This window comes from Monodon monoceros, unplaced genomic scaffold (genome assembly GCF_005190385.1).
Source record: "Monodon monoceros isolate NGI ecotype Baffin Bay Population unplaced genomic scaffold, NGI_Narwhal_1 Super_Scaffold_7, whole genome shotgun sequence".
NCBI classification, from domain to species: domain Eukaryota; kingdom Metazoa; phylum Chordata; class Mammalia; order Artiodactyla; family Monodontidae; genus Monodon; species Monodon monoceros.
The window spans coordinates 96,543,078-96,563,704 of NW_021703784.1; the positions used below are offsets into that span (position 1 = coordinate 96,543,078).

The 20,627-nt window shown below is 40.2% G+C and overlaps 1 protein-coding gene across 1 annotated transcript; it reads right to left on the bottom strand.

Annotated features, from left to right (window-relative positions):
- Positions 1–445: 445 nt before the first annotated feature.
- On the bottom strand, positions 446–13,274 carry LOC114887617 (olfactory receptor 1440-like). The gene is given in 4 exon segments (XM_029209402.1): positions 446–918; positions 921–1,034; positions 1,037–1,389; positions 13,249–13,274. Coding segments are annotated over 4 exon segments (966 nt in total).
- Between the last annotated feature and the right edge of the window lie 7,353 nt (positions 13,275–20,627).

Below are 20,627 nucleotides of genomic sequence, written 5' to 3' on the forward strand. Positions count from 1 at the left end.
CTCTCCACATCCCCGTTTTCATCAACTGGAATTTACCTAGGCACCCAGAGAGTTTGAAGTCTATAACAAAGTGGTTGTTGTTCTCCTTGTGATGTTGTGTATGAGAAGGATCATTTACTGACCTGTGTTTAGTCCCATTCTCTCCCGCCTGCAGTCTGAAATTCTGAAAGTGTATGTAAGGGTCAAACACTGAGAAACTGAAGGTTATATTGACATAAAAATTAATATATTAATTTGTGAAGTCATTGCTGGCGTAAGAGAGGAGAGTCAACTGTCAAGACTCAAAGAAGCCACAGGATTTGCCTGGCACTGAGCCAGTGCTGGATTTAGATGCGTTGACTCACTTGAAATCCTGCCAGAGCACCAGGAATGACGTTAAATGCATTTCTCTTACATAGTCTAGAAACTTCCAGTCAACAGGGTCACTAATCTACCAGACCCTTAATTAACTGTGACAATGGGAAAAAATTCTCTTCTTACACCGCTTAAGGGTATCTTTGATTTCCTTGTTCCTTAGACTGTAAGTCAAAGGATTCAACATGGGGATCACCACCGTATAGAAGACTGATGCCATCTTGTCATAGCCCAGAGAATGATCAGTTCTGGGGTGCATACGGACAAAGAGTCCTGATCCAAAGGAAAACGTCACTGCTGCCAGGTGAGAAGCACAGGTGTTGAAAGCCTTGGCCCTGCCTTCAACTGAGCTGATCTTCAGGATGGTGGCAGGGATATAACCATAAGATATCACGATGATTAAGACGGATACCACACCAAAAATCACTCTTATCACAAACTTTATCACTTGTAGGAAAAAGGTTTCAGAGCAGGAGAGGACTAATAATTGAGGCAGGTCACAGAAGTGATTGATACCATTTGGTCCACAGAAATTGAGCTGAAGTAAAGCACACAGCCAAAGAATCCAACTATATAGGCTCCAACCACCACCTGCACACAGAGGGTGGGGGACATGATATCTGTGCAGAGCAGAGGATTACAAACAGCAACACAGCGATCATAAGCCATCGCTGCCAGCATTCCGTCAGACCCAGGCTAGCGAAAAAGAAGTATTGCATGGTGCATCCCATAAAGGAGATGAATTCAGGCTTCCGGAAGAAGTCTGAGAGCATTTTGGGTGTTGTAGAAGTAACGTAGCAGAAATCTAAGAAGGATAAAGATAAGCTGCTGAGGAAGAAGTACATGGGTGTATGTATGGAGGAGTCCATCCTAATCAGGATGACGAAACCCAGATTCCAGGCCACTGTCAAGAGGTAAGTCCCCAAGAACACTGAAAAGAGACCAATCTTGAGCTTGGGAGAATCTGAGAATCCCAAGAGGATAAATTTGGTGCCTCTTGTATTGTTCCTTCCTCCAGCCCTTGTCTTGAAGTCTCTTCAAACTGCAGAAGAAGTTTGGGTTAATGATTGTCTATTTTTAATATTATGAAGCATGCTTGTTTTGGATATAGTCTCATGTTTTTGGACAAAAATTATCCATAGTCAAGATAACTTTTTTAAACAATGTAAGAAATTATAATTATTTTTAAAAACATTGGGAATCCCGTTTCTCAGTTATACGTGATAGTTTGTGGCAAATTTTTCTGCACACACACATGTGTGCAAATATAAACACACAGATGTTGCCAAACTGCTGTCTAAAAATTGGTACTAGTTTACACAAGTTCAAGATTTTATGACAATATACCTTAACATCCCATTCAACACTGCCCATAATTATTTAGCTTTACTCTTTGACAATCTTGCACATTAAAAAAAATACTTTTTCATTATTTTTATTTGTACTTACTTTATTGATTTATTTATATATATATATATTTTTTTTTACATCTTTATTGGAGTACAATTGCTTTGCAATGGTGTGTTAGTTTCTGCTTTATAACAAAGTGAATCAATTACACATATACATATGTTCCCATATCTCTTCCCTCTTGTGTCTCCCTCCCTCTTGTGTCTCCCTCCCTCCCACCCTCCCTATCCCACCCCTCTAGGCGGTCACAAACCACCTACCTGATCTCCCGGTGCTATGCGGCTGCTTCCCACTAGCTATCTATTTTACATTTGGTAGTGTATATATGTCCATGCCACTCTCTCTCTTTGTCACAGCTTGCCCTTCCCCCTCCCCATATCCTCAAGTCCATTTTCTAGTAGGTCTGTGTCTTTATTCCTGTCTTACCCTTAGGTTCTTCATGACATTTTTTTCCCTTAAATTCCATATATATGTGTTAGCATACGGTATTTGTTTTCCTCTTTCTGACTTACTTCACTCTGTATGACAGACTCTTCCATCCACCTTATTACAAATAGCTCAATTTCGTTTCTTTTTATGGCTGAGTAATATTCCAGTGTATATATGTGCCACATCTTCTTTATCCATTCATCCGATGATGGACACTTAGGTTGTTTCCATCTCTGGGCTATTATAAATAGAGCTGCAATGAACATTTTGGTACATGACTCGTTTTGAATTATGGTTTTCTCAGGGTATATGCCCAGTAGTGGGATTGCTGGGTCATATGGTAGTTCTATTTGTAGTTTTTTAAGGAACCTCCATACTGTTCTCCATAGTGACTGTACCAATTCACATTCCCACCAGCAGTGCAAGAGTGTTCCCTTTTCTCCACACCCTCTCCAGCATTTATTGTTTCTAGATTTTTTGATGATGGCCATTCTGACCGGTGTGAGATGATATCTCATTGTAGTTTTGATTTGCATTTCTCTAATGATTAATGATGTTGAGCATTCTTTCATGTGTTTGTTGGCAGTCTCTATATCTTCTTTGGAGAAATGTCTATTTAAGTCTTCTGCCCATTTTTGGATTGGGTTGTTTGTTATTTTGTTATTGAGCTGCATGAGCTGCTTATAAATTTTGGAGATTAATCCTTTGTCAGTTGCTTCATTTGCAAATATTTTCTCCCATTCTGAGGGTTGTCTTTTGGTCTTCTTTATGGTTTCCTTTGCTGTGCAAAAGATTTGAAGTTTCATTAGGTCCCATTTGTTTATTTTTGTTTTTATTTCCATTTCTCTAGGAGGTGGGTCAAAAAGGATCTTGCTGTGATTTATGTCATAGAGTGTTCTGCCTATATTTTCCTCTAAGAGTTTTATAGTGTCTGGCCTTACATTTAGGTCTTTAATCCATTTTGAGCTTATTTTTATGTATGATGTTAGGGAGTGATCTAATCTCAAACTTTTACATGTACCTGTCCAGTTTTCCCAGCACCACTTATTGAAGAGGCTGTCCTTTCCCCACTGTACATTCCTGCCTTCTTTATCAAAGATAAGTTGACCACATGTGCGTGGGTTTATCTCTGGACTTTCTATCTAGTTCCACTGATCTATCCTTCTGTTTTTGTGCCAGTACCATACTGTCTTGATTACTGTAGCTTTGTAGTATAGTCTGAAGTCAGGAAGCCTGATTCCTCCAGCTCCGTTTTTTGTTCTCAAGATTGCTTTGGCTATTCGGGGTCTTTTGTGTTTCCATACAAACTGTGAAATTTTTTGTTCTAGTTCTGTGAAAAATGCCAGTGGTAGTTTGATAGGGATTGCATTGAATCTGTAGATTGCTTTAGGTAGTAGAGTCATTTTCACAATGTTGATTCTTCCAATCCAAGAACATGGTATATCTCTCCATCTATTTGTATCATCTTTAATTTCTTTCATCAGTGTCTTATAATTTTCTTCCTACAGGCCTTTTGTCTCCTTAGGTAGGTTTATTCCTAGATATTTTATTCTTTTTGTTGCAATGGTAAATGGGAGTGTTTTCTTGATTTCACTTTCAGATTTTTCATCATTAGTGTATAGGAATGCCAGAGATTTCTGTGCATTAATTTTGTATCCTGCTACTTTACCAAATTCATTGATTAGCTCTAGTAGTTTTCTGGTAGCATATTTAGGATTCTCTATATGTACTATCATGTCATCTGCAAACAGTGACAGCTTTACTTCTTCTTTTCCGATTTGGATTCCTTTTATTTCCTTTTCTTCTCTGATTTCTGTGGCTAAAACTTCCAAAACTATGTTGAATAAGAGTGGGCAACCTTGTCTTGTTCCCGATCTTAGTGGAAGTGCTTTCAGTTTTTCACCATTGAGGACGATGTTGGCTGTGGGTTTGTCATATATGGCCTTTATTATGTTGAGGAAAGTTCCCTCTATGCCTACTTTCTGGAGGGTTTTTGTCATAAATGGGTGTTGAATTTTGTCAAAAGCTTTCTCTGCATCTATTGAGATGACCATATGGTTTTTCTCCTTCATTTGGTTAATATGGTGTATCACATTGATTGATTTGCGTACATTGAAGAATCTTTGCATCCCTGGAATAAACCCCACTTGATCATGGTGTATGATCCTTTTAATGTGCTGTTGGATTCTGTTTGCTAGTATTTTGTTGAGGATTTTTGCATCTATGTTAACCAGTGATATTGGCCTGTAGTTTTCTTTGTGATATTCTTTTCTGGTTTCGGTATCAGGGTGATGGTGGCCTCGTAGAATGAGTTTGGGAGTGTTCCTCCCTCTGCTATATTTTGGAAGAGTTTGAGAAGGATAGGTGTTAGCTCTTCTCTAAATGTTTGATAGAATTCGCCTGTGAAGCCATCTGGTGCTGGGCTTTTGTTTGTTGGAAGATTTTTAATCACAGTTTCAATTTCAGTGCTTGTGATTGGTCTGTTCATATTTTCTATTTCTTCCTGATTCAGTCTTGGCAGGTTGTGCCTTTCTAAGAATTTGTCCATTTCTTCCAGGTTGTCCATTTTATTGGCATGGAGTTGCTTGTAGTAATCTCTCACGATCTTTTGTATTTCTGCAGTGTCAGTTGTTACTTCTCCTTTTTCATTTCTAATTCTATTGATTTGAATCTTCTCCCTTTTTTTCTTGATGAGTCTGGCTAGCGGTTTATCAATTTTGTTGATCTTCTCAAAGAACAAGCTTTTAGTTTTATTGATCTTTGCTATTGTTTCCTCCATTTCTTTTTCATTTATTTCTGATCTGATCTTTATGATTTCTTTCCTTCTGCTAACTTTGGGGTTTTTTTGTTCTTCTCTCTCTAATTGCTTTAGGTGCAAGGTTAGGTTATTTATTCGAGATGTTTCCTGTTTCTTAAGGTAGGATTGTATTGCTATAAACTTCCCTTTTAGAACTGCTTTTGCTGCATTACATAGGTTTTGGGTCGTCGTGTCTCCATTGTCATTTGTTTCTAGGTATTTTTTGATTTCCTCTTTGATTTCTTCAATGATCACTTCGTTATTAAGTAGTGTATTGTTTAGCCTCCAATGTGTTTGTATTTTTTACAGATCTTTTCCTGTAATTGATATCTAGTCTCATAGCGTTGTGGTCGGAAAAGATACTTGATACGATTTCAATTTTCTTAAATTTACCAAGGCTTGATTTGTGGCCCAAGATATGATCTATCCTGGAGAATGTTCCATGAGCACTTGAGAAAAATGTGTATTCTGTTGTGTTTGGATGGAATGTCCTATAAATATCAATTAAGTCCATCTTGTTTAATGTATCATTTAAAGCTTGTGTTTCCTTATTTATTTTCATTTTGGATGATCTGTCCATTGGTGAAAGTGAGGTGTTAAAGTCCCCTACTATGAATGTGTTACTGTCAATTTCCCCTTCTATGGCTGTTAGTATTTGCCTTATGTATTGACGTGCTCCTATGTTGGGTGCATAAATGTTTACAATTGTTATATCTTCTTGGATCAATCCCTTGATCATTATGTAGTGTCCTTCTTTGGCTCTTCTAATAATCTTTATTTTAAAGTCTATTTTGTCTGATATGAGAATTGCTACTCCAGCTTTCTTTTGGTTTCCATTTGCATGGACTATCTTTTTCCATCCACTCACTTTCAGTCTGTATGTGTCTCTAGGGCTGAAGTGGGTCTCTTGTAGACAGCATATATATGGGTCTTGTTTTCGTATCCATTCAGCCAGTCTGTGTCTTTTGGTGGGAGCATTTAATCCATTTACATTTAAGGTAATTATTGATATGTATGTTCCTATTCCCATTTTCTTAATTGTTTTGGGTTTGTTATTATAGGTCTTTTCCTTCTCTTGTGTTTCTTGCTTAGAGAAGATCCTTTAGCATTTGTTGTAAAGCTGGTTTGGTGGTGCTGAACTCTCTCAGCTTTTGCTTGTCTGTAAAGGTTTTAATTTCTCCATCTAATCTGAATGAGATCCTTGCTGGGTAGAGTAATCTTGGTTGTAAGTTTTTCTCCTTCGTCACTTTAAATATGTCCTGCCAGTCCCTTCTGGCTTGCAGAGTTTCTGCTGAAAGATCAGATGTTAACCTTATGGGGACTCCCTTGTTTGTTACTTGTTGTTTTTCCCTTGCTGCTTTTAATATGTTTTCTTTGTATTTAATTTTCGACAGTTTGTTTAATATGTGTCTTGGCGTGTTTCTCCTTGGATTTATCCTGTATGGGACTCTCTGTGCTTCCTGGACTTGATTAACTATTTCCTTTCCCATATTAGGGAAGTTTTCAACTATAATCTCTTCAAATATTTTCTCAGTCCCTTTCTTTTCCTCTTCTTCTTCTGGGACCCCTATAATTCAAATGTTGGTGTGTTTAATGTTGTCCCAGAGGTCTCTGAGACTGTCCTCAGTTCTTTTCATTCTTTTTTCTTTATTGTGCTCTGCAGTAGTTATTTCCACTATTTTATCTTCCAAGTCACTTATCTGTTCTTCTGCCTCAGTTATTCTGCTATTGATCCCTTCTAGAGTATTTTTAATTTCATTTATTGTGTTGTTCATCATTGCTGGTTTCACCTTTAGTTCTTCTAGGTCCTTGTTAAATGTTTCTTGCATTTTCTCTATTCTATTTCCAAGATTTTGTATCATCTTTACTATCATTACTCTGAATTCTTTTTCAGGTAGACTGCCTATTTTCTATTCATTTGTTAGGTCTGCTGGGTTTTTATCTTGCTCCTTCATCTGCGGTGTGTTTTTCTGTCTTCTCATTTTGCTTATCTTACTGTGTTTGGGGTCTCCTTTTTGCAGGCTGCCGGTTCATAGTTCCCGTTGTTTTTGGTGTCTGTCCCCAGTGGCTAAAGTTGGTTCAGTGGGTTGTGTAGGCTTCCTGGTGGAGGGGACTAGTGCCTGTGTTCTGGTGGATGAGGCTGGATCTTGTCTTTCTGGTGGGCAGGTCCACGTCTGGTGGTGTGTTTTGGGGTGTCTGTGGACTTATTATGATTTTAGGCAGTCTCTCTGCTAATGGGTGGGGTTGTGTTCCTGTTTTGCTAGTTGTTTGGCGTAGGGTGTCCAGCACTGTAGCTTGCTGGTCGTTGAGTGAAGCTGGGTGATAGTGTTGAGTTGGAGATCTCCGGGAGATTTTCGCCGTTTGATATTACGTGGAGCTGGGAGGTCTCTTGGTGACCAGTGTCCTGAAGTTGGCTCTCCCACCTCAGAGGCACAGCACTGACTCCTGGCTGCAGCACCAAGAGCCTTTCATCCACACGGCTCAGAATAAAAGGGAGAAAAAAGTAGAAAGAAAGAAGATAAAAGAAAAGAAAATAAAGTAAGGTAAAATAAAATTAATAAAATAAATAAATAATTATTAAGAAAAAAAAATTTTTTTAAATAAAAAGAACCAAAAAACGGACGGATAGAACCCTAGGACAAATGGTGAAAGCAAAGCTATACAGACAAAATCTCACACAGAAGCATACACATACACACTCACAAAAAGAGGAAAAGGGGAAAAAATCATAAATCTTGCTCCCAAAGTCCACCTCCTCAATTTGGGAGGATTCGTTGTCTATTCAGGTATTCCACCGATGCAGGGTACATCAAGTTGATTGTGGAGATTTAATCCGCTGCTCCCGAGGCTTCTGGGAGAGGTTTCCTTTCTCTTCTTTGTTCGCACAGCTCTCGGGGTTCAGCTTTGGATTTGGCCCCGCCTCTGCGTGTAGGTCGCCGGAGGGCGTCTGTGCTTCGCTCAGACAGGACGGGGTTAAAGGAGCCGCTGATTCTCGGGGGCTCTGGCTCACTCAGGCCGGGCGGAGGGAGGGGCACGGAATGCGGGGCGGGCCTGCGGCGGCAGAGGCCGGCGTGACGTTGCACCAGCCTGAGGCGCGCCGTGCGTTGTCCCGGGGAAGTTGTCCCTGGATCCCAGGACCCTGGCAGTGGCGGGCTGCACAGGCTCCCCGGAAGGGGGGTGTGGAGAGTGACCTGTGCTCGCACACAGGCTTCTTGGTGGCGGCAGCAGCAGCCTTAGCGTCTCATGCCCGTCTCTGGGGTCCGCGCTGTTGGCCGTGGCTCGCGCCCTTCCCTGGAGCTCCCTTAAGCAGCGCTCTTAATCCCCTCTCCTCGCGCACCAGATAACAAAGAGGGAAGAAAAAGTCTCTTGCCTCTTTGCAGCTCCAGACTTTTTCCCGACTCCCTGTGTCTGATTCTTTACAGCAGAGTGAGTTTCAACTCTCCTATCTTGAATGAGTTTTTAGTTTTTGTTTTTTACTTTGAGATGGAACTCCATAGATGGATCATGTTCAGACAGACCTTACAGAGATTTGGAATCGGGAATAAGAAACATAAATAGTTCTCTTCTCTCCCATGGATCCAACTGTTTGGTTTAAAGGCGTGAAAGAGAAGGAAAGGGAGAATGAGAGGGTAGAGGCAAGGGTAGAGACAAGGGTAGAGACAAGGGTAGAGACAAGGAGGAAAAAACAGGGAGAACTGGGCGAAGTGTGTAGGAAACTTTGAAAAGATAATAAACTGATCTCCCCAAAACACACACCGAGGAGTCCTTCCACCTTCCTTCACCCCTCTTTGCTGTCTTATCTCTCAAAATGTACAAGAAGAGAAGTAATTTTTGTTTTGTAGCCAAGACACTAAGGTAGACTCAGCCATTGTCCTTTGATCCTCAAGGTCTGGTTTTTCTCTCCCCGGACACTACATGGGAAGGACATCTTAGAGGGGATAGAAGGGGCCAGCCTATTTTTAATATATTAGTTGTGATGTATTAGAAATAAGGTCTGCTCATGCTTCTAACATGTCTTTAATCTCTTGTTTTATTCCCATCCAACCCTCTTTTTAAATTTTGCGCTTAGCTGTATGTGACAGCTTAAAGAGAATATTTTTGAAATATTTTCAAAGTTTTACCTAATATATTCTTCCCCACATATCTAACCATTCCCTTCTTTCAAGCAGATAAGTTGTTATGTTTTTGAGCCTCAGAGAAGAGATGTGACAGCAAAAGGAGTTTGAAGCAGAGGTGATGAGGTCAAAACCATGCGTGAGTCTTCAGGACGGCTTATAGACACAGCCCAAGGGCAATAGCACAGCTATCAAATAAGTTTAGAGACACCAAGAACGGAGACACCCTAACCAAAAGATGGATAGAGTCTGGGTCGGCAGGCAGACACTTAAGAGAATATAATCATAGTGGTTCAGGTCCACTGGGCAGTGACGGCTTGGGTTCTACAGAGTCTCCTCAGCAACCATAGTCAAGGATGGGAGCAACAGTTCCCATTTAGCCAAGAGTAGCTATGAATAGTCATCGGACCTAACATGTCTTGATCATGGGGATAAATGGCATTCAGCAGCAGAATTCCATTTGTGATTTGACAGCCAGGAATCTGATGAGGCAATAGATATTTCAGGAGATGCTGCTATGGAGAGAGGTCAAGGACCTGAGCCCCCATTGTCCTGGCATCATTCAAGCCCTCTAGAACTTAGACACAAATGTGGGAAGAAGAGCAAAGGACCCTTGAATCAACCAATGTTTTTTCCCAGTAGAGAAGTAAGGGGAGCGCAAAGGAAAAATAATGTTATGGAAAAATTAAAAAAAATTATTTCTTGAGTCCCTAAGTTTGTGGATTGATTATCAAAACCTCATGAGTTCATTACAAATATTATTTTCCTCCATGTGCATTGTAATAGACCCCTGATTTACCTTAATGTATTTAACCATTTTCTTCATGTAGCATATAAATTGTTTCCAAATTTTCAATGAATGTTTCGAATATAGTTACTCTGAAACATTTCTAATGAGTGGGACAGGCAGCCTTCAAAATGGTCCCCAATGATCCTTGAACTTACGTAGACCCTTCCTATATATAACAGGGCTAACCCATGCAACCGAGAATATTGGTCTCTGTCATCGGTCGGCACCAACTTGCGAGCTATGTGAGAGATCTATTTGGAAGTGGATCCTCCAGCCTCGATCTAGCTTCAGAAGCCTACGCCTTGACCAACTACTGAATGCAACCTCATGAGAGACCCCGAGCCGGAACCACACAGCCAAGTTGCCCCTGGATTCCTGATCCACAGAAACTGTATGAGATAATAAATATCTCTTTTTGTTTCAAGGCACAAAGTTTTGTAACAATTTCTTGCACAGCAGTAAGTAATTAATATATTAAGAATAGCGTTGACTTTCGCAAAAAGAATCATATTTTTTTGATTCTTGGTATATATTACAAAATTATTTCCAGAATCAGGAATCTTTCATTTTTAATGACAGAAAAAAAAGAACTGATCAAAACAATCAAGTGGATCTATTAGCTCATAAAGCTGAAGTAGTCATAATATGTTGGACTGTAGAAGTGGAAGTTGGTGAAGAATTTAACAAGAAATTAAATGCAGATCTTTCTTCGAGGGATATTACTGGGTACATATTTTGGACTCTTGAAATGACTAAAGCTTCATTTTTAAAATGCAGTTCATTTCATTGATATTAGAATCACAGATATATACTGTGTTGTTTTCTTTTCTCCGTCTCCTGTATATTTGGCTTGCTGGTTATTTATGTACCATTCTGCTAGCCCTCTTAGTTTCTTTGAGCTTTCTGCCACCTGTTTGCTTAGTTTAAATACTCTACATCCAATTTAATGTGTCAGTTAGTAGATCAGTATCAATCTGTTTTATATAATTTCCGTTCAGGTTTTACTCTTTAATAGGAATTACCGGTGCGTTTCTCTCTTCATTTTAACTTCATTCATGTACCTTTTGGCAATTAAAAAATAACCTTTATAATTGATCTATTCAATAAAAGATGTGCAATTTGAAAGCTTAAAAAAAAACAAGTAATGAGAGAAATTCTGATCCAGTGGCTCAAACTGTATCATAAACGTCCAGTCTCTTCGTTTTTGTTTCATTTGCCTTATGCAGAAATGTTGCATCCCGTGGTAACAAAATTGTGCAAGTTCTAGATCTCACAGAGTCACTTCACATCATCCAAAAGAAGAGAGCATCTCTTCTTGTAGCTTCCACAGAAGAGAAAAATATTTCTCTCTAAAAGGCCCAGCAAACATCTCCTTGCATCTTTCTGGCTTTGACTGGGCTATACCCCTCACTTCGACACTAAGCTAGTTGCAATGGCTATCAGATGTTTTCTTTTTTTTAGTTGAAGTATAGTTGATTTACAATATTGTGTTAGTTTTAGGTGTACAGCAAAGTGATTCAGTTATATATTTTTTCAGATCATTTTCCATTATAGGTTATTATAGATATTGAATATAGTTCCCTGTGTTATACAGTAAATCCTTGATGATTCTGTATTTTATGTATAGTAGTTTGTATCTGTTAATCCCATACTCCTAATTTATCCCTCTTCCCTTTCCCCCTTTGGTAACTATAAGTTTGTTTTCTGCATCTGTGAGTCTATTTCTGTTTTGTATATACATTCATTTGCATTATTTTTAGATTCCACATATAAGTGATATCATATAATGTTTGTCTTTCTCTGTCTGACTTACTTCACTTAGTATGATATTCTCTAGGTCCACGGATGTTGCTGCAAATGACAATATTTCATTTTTTTTTATGACTGAGTAATAACCCATCTTCTCAAACCAATCTTCTGTCGATGGGCACTTGGGTTGCTTCCATGTCTTGGCTATTGTAAATTGTGCTGCTATGAACATTAGGGTGCATGTATCTTTTTCAATTAGAGTTTCTGTGTGTTTTCCAGATATATGGCCAGTAGTGGGATTGCTGGATCATATGGTAGCTCTATTTTTAGTTTTTTTTTTTTTTTGCGGTATGCGGGCCTCTCACTGTTGTGGCCTCTCCCGTTGGGGAACACAGGCTCCGGACGCGCAGGCCCAGCAGCCATGGCCCATGGGCCCAGCTGCTCCGCGGCATGTGGGGTCTTCCCGGACCGGGGCATGAACCTGTGTCCCCTGCATCGGCAGGCGGACTCTCAACCACTGCGCCACCAGGGAAGCCCTATTTTTAGTTTTTTAAAGAACCTCCATACTGTTCTCCATAGTGGCTGTATCAATTTACATTCCCACCAACAGCGTAGGAGGGTTCCTTTTTCTCTACATCCTCTCCAGCATTTATTATTTGTAGACTTTTTGATGATAACCATTCTGACGGGTGTGAGATGATACCTCATTGTGGTTTCGATTTGCATTTCAGATATTTTCTAATTGTCTTCAGCCCGTCGGGGTTCAACCCTGAAACCCAGAGTTGGAACCAATCCCACTCAAGCAATGATGGCTGAGGACAGAAAAGGTTATTTTCCCCTTCAAACTAACAAACACTTTCCCCTTCACAGTGAGTTACACCTAATTGTAATTGTTAAACAAAATTAAATCAAATGAATAAAGAAGGCTAGAGTTTTCCTCAAAGGTGTTTAACTGGCCGAAGCAGGAAAATCTCACATATGACCTTCTGTTGAAAAACTACCAGGGATAGCACGTATGATGAAAAACAATTCCAGAACCTTCAGAGATCTGGAAGCCACAGACACCAAAAGTGTGAAACAGAGAAGGAATACTTGCTTTGCCTTTGGGTAAAAAGAGGAACTGCAAGGAAAAAAAAAAAGTGTCATCCAGACAGATAGCACTGATGGTAACAGCAAATTATAAATAGTGTATGTCACAGGCTACATGAAATAAGTAAAGGAAAGATTGGACTGGTAGGAGTGCTGAGAGGCAGGACTTCCCAGAACCCACCTCTTCTTGATTAGGCTCAAGGACACCTCCCAGCTGCTTCTCAACCCCAGAGAGGTTGTATTCTAGACTGGGGATCAAGTTGAAGGGTGAAACGATCCCTGCTATGCTGCTTCCTTAGCTTATAGTTGTTAGAAAATGGACTATGGGTTTTATTGTGTGTCTGATATAAGGATCTCCTCCCTCTGGTCCACATGGATCAATTTTGCTCCTTAAGGATTCCGTAAGATGAAAACAACCCAGCCTTCCTTTGCATAAAAAAGAGGTTTTATTAGAATAAAGAATATACCATACAATATCAACGTGATACTTTACACATGCCAGTTTTTCTACTTACGTTGATATATAAGTCCAATCAGACATCGTGATTCTATTTCAGAAGAACTTGGAGAGAGATGAAACCTCTGTTCTTCCGTGAGGTCTCCCTGGATCCCAGATGCCTGTTTATTTCTAGAGTGTGGTCCCACCAAACTGTGTGGTTTTTCCGTCTTCCAACCAGATGGTGCCAGCCATCTAGTCTGGGAACACTGATGGGAGATGCTGCCACACCCAGTTTATAACAGTTCCAAGCCATGACTGCAAGAGCCCGCCATGGCTATTTCTTTACTTGTAGGAATGAAGGGAATCTCGTCCCTGGCCAGATCCATATGTGGTATTGCACATAGGAGATTTGGGCCATCATTAGAAAGGGATAGGGAAGCATGAAGAGTGAGGTTGGAATAAAACCAGCAAATGTCAAAAATAAACAGTTGGGGGCTTCCCTGGTGGCGCAGTGGTTGAGAGTCCGCCTGCTGATGCGGGGGGCATGGGCTCGTGCCCCGGTCCGGGAAGATCCCACATGCCGCGGAGCGGCTGGGTCCGTGAGCCATAGCTGCTGAGCCTGCGCGTCCGGAGCCTGTGCTCCGCAACGGGAGAGACCACAGCGGTGAGAGGCCCGCGTACCGCAAAAAAAAAACAAAAATAAACAAAAATAAACAGTTGGTTTTTCTTCCCCAGTTATTTAGGAGATGTTACAGACAAGGAGATGCATCAAAAATTCAGAGAAAGTAGACTTGAGACAGGCTGGGGCCTGGGACCCTTTGCTGCAGTGCTGCAACACTTGCATGGGGACACACCTCTCCTTGGGCAACAAAATACAAATAAACTGTATGGGACTAAAAATAACTGCATGCATGCACAGTTAGGGCAAATTCTGGACAAAACATACAAAGAGACAAAAAACCCAACTGCCACTTTTGAAGAGCCCAGAGCAAAAGCAGGGTACTGTGCATGCCCCCTGCACACAACACTCCACCTAAGGGATGGGCAAACCACCTAAGCGACCCCCCCAGCCCAACCCCTGGACACACCCCTACACTCACCCATATAAGGAACAAGCTCACCCCGCCCCCCCCACCCCCGCTCAGGGAGCTGGCAAGCAAGGGAATCTCTTGCTTGTTCTCACTCCCCTCTGTGCTGCAGCAGGGGCCCCAACAAAGCCTTGCCTGAATTTCTTGTCTGGCCTCTGATCAATTTCTATTAATTAAGGAGGCCAAGAACCCTGGTCGATAATAGTGGTAGATCAAGATGACGGGAGAATTCTGGGATACGTGTTTTATCTCCTTGCAGGCAAGACCTCAGACTCTCCCTGCTCCGTTGTAGGTCAGGGAAATCCAGATCAGTTTTCTGGACACAGGGAAGTGAAATGCAAATGTTTCCTTATTCGTGTAGATCAGCGCAAAACAAGCAAACTCTAGGTTTGCCGAGGTTTAAGGTCAGAAACATGAGACTAGTAATCTTTAGAAAAAAGTTGAAAATCTCATCAGAGCTCATTGAATGCATCAGCTACTAATTTGTGAATGAGTGTGTGTATGGGGGAGGGGGGTAATCATATATACCTACCGAAGAATTAGGGAAATGTAGAAGGTAGATATGGACACCACTCAGGTTTCTGGAAATGCTAGAAAACAAGCCACAAAACAAGATCACAATAGATAATTAAAATGTGTAAACCAGGCATTCTAGAGGCAAAATATTTCTTAGATCAAAAGAAGGAAAAGCTGTCAATTAGTCAATCTGTAAATAATATATTGATTAAAAGGGAAGATGGTCACTTAGAAGACAGAAAAATGTATGCTTGGGGAGAAAAATTGGTAGCTCCCTGGCCCAGGGCCTCAGCCTATCTGGATGCGGTAGCCGGGCACATCAGACGTTGATATACGTTATCCACTTTGCTTTGATTCCTGTCTCTACAAACAGACTTTGAATTGTAATTTGCCTTTCCACGTGGTTTCTTCAACTAGAGGGAAAATTGTGCCACTGGCACAAGTACAAACTTGGGGGCTTTGTTCTTCACTGAAAACTAAAAATGGCATACTGGCTTATGCAGCCAGCTATTCTGAGCGTGGTTAACTTCAGGCCATCTGGAAAAGATTTTCAGACGTTGCAAAATGAGCACCACACCCTGAGTTGTGGTAATGTTACTAAAGTGAATTTATCTCCAGCTAGCTAGCCGCCCCCTGGAGACAGATGTACCTCGTCCTGTTTCAAATAGCTATAAAATATCTGATTCTTTTAGTGACAAAAATATTCTGTTTGATGTATATCTGATCTGTGTATATGCTCCATAATGAATAAACTTCTTTGCAAAGTTTTATTTAACACTTGGCTTACTGTAAACCCCAGATCATTTTTGCTTTATTCGTCTTGTGCCAATCCCCATCTTAAGCACTAGATTTAATTATTATTAATGAATGAGCATTACTTTCTCCTGGGTAGTTGGGTAAACTGCAAAAAAGCCTATCTTCTCGGGCTTCCCTGGTGGCGCTGTGGTTGGGAGTCCGCCTGCCGATGCAGGGGACACGGGATCGTGCCCCGGTCCGCGAGGATCCCACGTGCCGCGGAGCGGCTGGGCCCGTGAGCCATGGCCGCTGAGCCTGCGCGTCCGGAGCCTGTGCTCCGCAACGGGAGAGGCCACAGCAGTGAGAGGCCCGCTTACCGAGAAAAAAAAAAAAAAAGAACCCAAACAGCATGGTTACAACTGAGATAACTATTAACAAACCATTATGTTCAGAGATGCCTACTAGTTTAGCCCCACTATGGAATGTTGCTACCACCTGGTAGAAGTATGCCTAAATTGTAGGGTGAGTTGTTTTTTTGTTTTGTTTTGCTTTTGTTTTTGTTTTGCGGTACGCGGGCCTCTCACTGTTGTGGCCTCTCCCGTTGCGGAGCACAGGCTCCGGACGCGCAGGCTCAGCGGCCATGGCTCACGGGCCCAGCCGCTCCGCGGCACGTGGGATCCTCCCGGACCGGGGCACGATCCCGTGTCCCCTGCATCGGCAGGCGGACTCCCAACCACAGCGCCACCAGGGAAGCCCGTAGGGTGAGTTTTAAGAGGTGACTGGGGGACTAAAATCCACATGAGAACCCAGCATTGCAGTAGTAATTGACCTTCCTCAAAAACATTATATGCTCATCATGCTCTAAGCACTCTACCATGAGCTCCTCAAGTACCTGAGCTTGATACTTTCATGCAGTTTAATTCGGGAAAGAAACCCGACCAGGGAGACGGGGAATTTACTGAGTATATTGTAAGTGTTGAATAACATTGATAAACAAATATATTCTCAGAAGGATAATGTAATTGAGAACAGGTAAGTTACACATTCACAGTACCATTTTAAGCAAATCATACTGTTTAATTCTTAAAAAGAGGCATCAAGACATAATGAAAGAACAGTCTCAAAGCGTGAGCATCATAGTTTCAAAAAAAAAAAGTGATAATGTTATCACATGGCATAGGATTGAATCCTGCCTATTTTCATCTGTGTGGTCTTGTGACCCTCAACTGATCTCACATAAGCCCTTCATTCATCTGTGAGATGCACCTAAATATGTCAACATTGTATATTTGTGGGAGGATCATATGATCTACAACCCATATGAAAACCATTATGTAAGAACTATTCAAATAGGACAGATTATCATTTTGATTTTTAAATTCCCATTTGTCTCTGAAGAAATACCTCCAACTGTAATATTCTGATACCAGTTTATTAGAAATGCATGGTAATGTATATTATTATTGTTCCCAGCTAACGATATGTTTTCATTAAATACAAGCTAACTATATGTTTTAATTAAAATGCCAACTAATTTGGACATAGTTTTAAAAAGACTTTCATTTTCAGAAAATCTTGGCATAGTGATTTTTGATAAACAATTACCTTTGCTATCACTGTCAATTTTTTATTATTATGAGATTAATATTATTAGGAACACTAATTACTTATGAATAATGTGAACATTATACTTCTGGAAAACATTAGAGTATATTAGACTCTTTGGAATTACTAGATAAGACTTAAACTCAGAATGAGCGATTAGGAAATTATGTGTTGATTAACACATAAAATGAAAATTCCTTAACCATTGATATAATGAAAATTGCAGCAAAAATTTTAAATAACAACCTGTTGATTGGAATGAAATTCAGGTTTACACACAAAAATCTGATGAGCCTGTTCAAAACTATTACAATCAACTTCAGATTATTTTTAAAGAAAATTCTGGTCTTCCTTCAGATGTTAATTCCACTTGGGTAGCTTTAACTCTATGTTTATTTATGGGCTGAACTGGGACCTTTCTCTTCCAGTAAAAAGGACCAGGATGGAATGAGAAACTATGTCCACCCTAGATTTAGTTAATCTGGCAAACCAGCTCTCTCATACACTAGATGAGTCACCTAAGAGAAAGACCACCATAATTTTTAAACTTCAACTCTAGTAAATGAAGCCAAACCCTCCTAGTTTCTGTTATTGCAAAGAGCCAGGACATTGGAAAAAATATTGTTATAAATCTAAGTACTTTCATCTCTCTAACAAATCTTTCCAGCATCCTCCCAATTCTCCATGATGAGGCTCCAAGGAACTACAGGGGCTCTTCCCAACCCTCCCTCTTAATTGGCTTGGAGAAACATTTCTCCAGATTGGAGATGACTCTCTTCCAGTCCTAAATGACACCAGAGCCACATTCTTGGTGCTCAACCCTGCTATTATAAAACAGCCCCTGCCTTGGAGTCCTAAAACAGTTCAAATAGTGGGGATCTCTAATGAACCTCAAGAGGTTCCTGTCTCTGAACCTATCCCCTATTTTTTAAGCCCTTTGAGAGATACACACCCTCTTTTCCTTAGTTCCTCCACCCCACCCATTTATTAGCCTGAGAGTTCTTAGAGAAGTATCATGCTTGAATTTCTTTCTCCCAAAAGGGGGAAATAATCCTAGAATTTGACAGTAGTCATCAAACTAACCAACCAGGTAAATTAAATGACACTTTGACATCTTTTATTTGTTCCATCTGTGACAGTACTAGAGCTGATTCTGGAAACACTGATCATTTGTCCTTATCAAATTTACTACCATTCTCCTTATGGGCAAAATCTCCAACTGATGTTGGCAAAATTCACAGTGCATCTCCCAATCAAGATTCAAATAGATCCTTCAAAACGTCTTCTCAGAATTAATCAATACCCTATAAGTCAAGAAGTCCTTCAAGGCATAAAGCCCATAATAGAAGATTACAAGGTTCAAGGCCTCATTATCTCTTGCTCTAGCCCCTGTAACAACCTCATTTTACCAGTGAGAAAACCTAAGGGCCAAGGGTGGAGGTTTGTCCAGGACCTTCAAGCAATAAACAACCTTCAAGCAATAAACAAAGTTGTTATCTCTCAACACCCTGTTTTTCCTACCTTCATACTTACTAACATCCATTCCCACCGGAAGTAAATTCTTTACTGTAATTGATCTATGCAGTGCATTCTTTAGTATTCCAGTTGATGAAGCTAGAAACACACATAACAGAAGACAAGGTAAGGACTTTGCTCATATGTTGCTTATATAATAATTGCTTCAGATGAAGTTTTCACTGAAGGCAAACTTTGGAAAACCAAGCAACTTCTGCACTTGATCATTATGTTAGTAATGACGACTACTATGACTACTAGATGGCCTGTTTGTTTTTGACTCCACTAGAGAGCTTACAGCAAAAACCGATACGCTTGGGGTTTTAAACCCTCAGCTCACTTCCCAGACAACTGGAGTGCCTCTATTTTATGCATATATATACATATATATAGCCAGCTATATATATAAAGCTAGCAATACAGGCTATTTTAATTCTTTTTTTCAGTTATATATATATTCATATTCTTTCCCATTATAGATTATTACAAGATATTGAATATAGTTCCCTGTACTATACAGTAAATCCTTGTTGCTTATCTATTTTATGTACAGTAGTTTGTATCTGTTTATCACATACTCCTAATTTGCCCCTCCCTCCTCCCTTTCCCCTTTGGTAAACATAAGTTTGTTTTCTATATCTGTGAGTCTGTTTCTGCTTTGTATATAGATTCATTTGTATTATTCACGTGTATTATTTTTTAGATTCCACATATAAGTGATACGTTTGTCTTTCTCTGTCTGACTGACTTCACTTAGTATGATATTCTCTAGGTCCATCCATGTTGCTGCAAATGGCAATATTTCATTCTTTTTTATGGTTGATTAATATTCCAGCGTGTGTGTGTGTGTGTGTGTGTGTGTGTGTGTGTGTGTGTGTGTGACATCTTCTTAAACCAATCATCTGGCGATGGGCTCTTAGGTTGCTTCCATGTCTCGGTTATTATAACTAATGCCGCTATGAACATTGGGGTGCGTGTATCTTTTCAAGTTAGAGTTTTTGTCTTTTCCAGCTATATGCTGGGGAGTGGGATTGCTGGATCATATGGTAACCCTGTTTTTAGTTTTTTAAGGAACCTTCATTCTCCATAGTGGCTGCACCAATTTACATTCCCACCAACAGTGTAGGTGGGTTCCATTTTCCCCACACCCTCTCTAACTAAAATAAATATTTTAGTTATTGTAGATTCAGGGTTGATAAGGCTCAAACGCAGGACCAAGTTTAACTGTGCGGGTTGCAGAGCCTCTTAAGTTAATGTAATGACATGTTTGAAAAAGAACAAGACCCTGAGATTCGGACCAGGGACTTATTAGTAGGCTCAAATGAAGCTGATAATCTTGAACTCGCGAATTACCCTGAGCTTCCCTAGCCATGAGGCAATCCCTCTTAACCTGTCTGAACAGACTAGCCATTCCTTGCTCAGTGGCATTTCTTAACCTCATGTGAAGCAGTTGCCTTGCAAGAGGATGCCTATTTATGGCAAGACCCACCGAACCAGGATTTATTGCTGGTTCAATATCAATCAGCATGCTCCAGGAGAACAAGTGCAAACTATAACCTTTTAGAAGAGAAGTTATTCCTCCCAAGCTTGAAAGATATTGTCGATTTATTTGGGGAAAATCCTGGGGGAATACAGGAATACCACGGAGATATTGTGGGTTTGATTCCAGACCACTGCAATAAAGTGGAAATCACAGTAAAGGGAGTCTCAAGAATTTTTTGGTTTCCCAGTGCACATAAAATTTATGTTTACACTATTCTGTAGTGTATAAGTGTTCAATAGCATTATGTCTAAAAAAGGATTAATTTCCAAAATTTACAAGCAGCTCATGCAGCTCAATAACAAAAAAACAAACAATGCAATTCAAAAATCAGTGGAAGATCTAAGCAGACATTTCTCCAAAGAAGACATACAGATGGCCAACAAAAACATGAAAGGATGTTCAACATCCTTCCTGAACATTCTCATGCCTCTTCATTACTATGATTGTCCAATC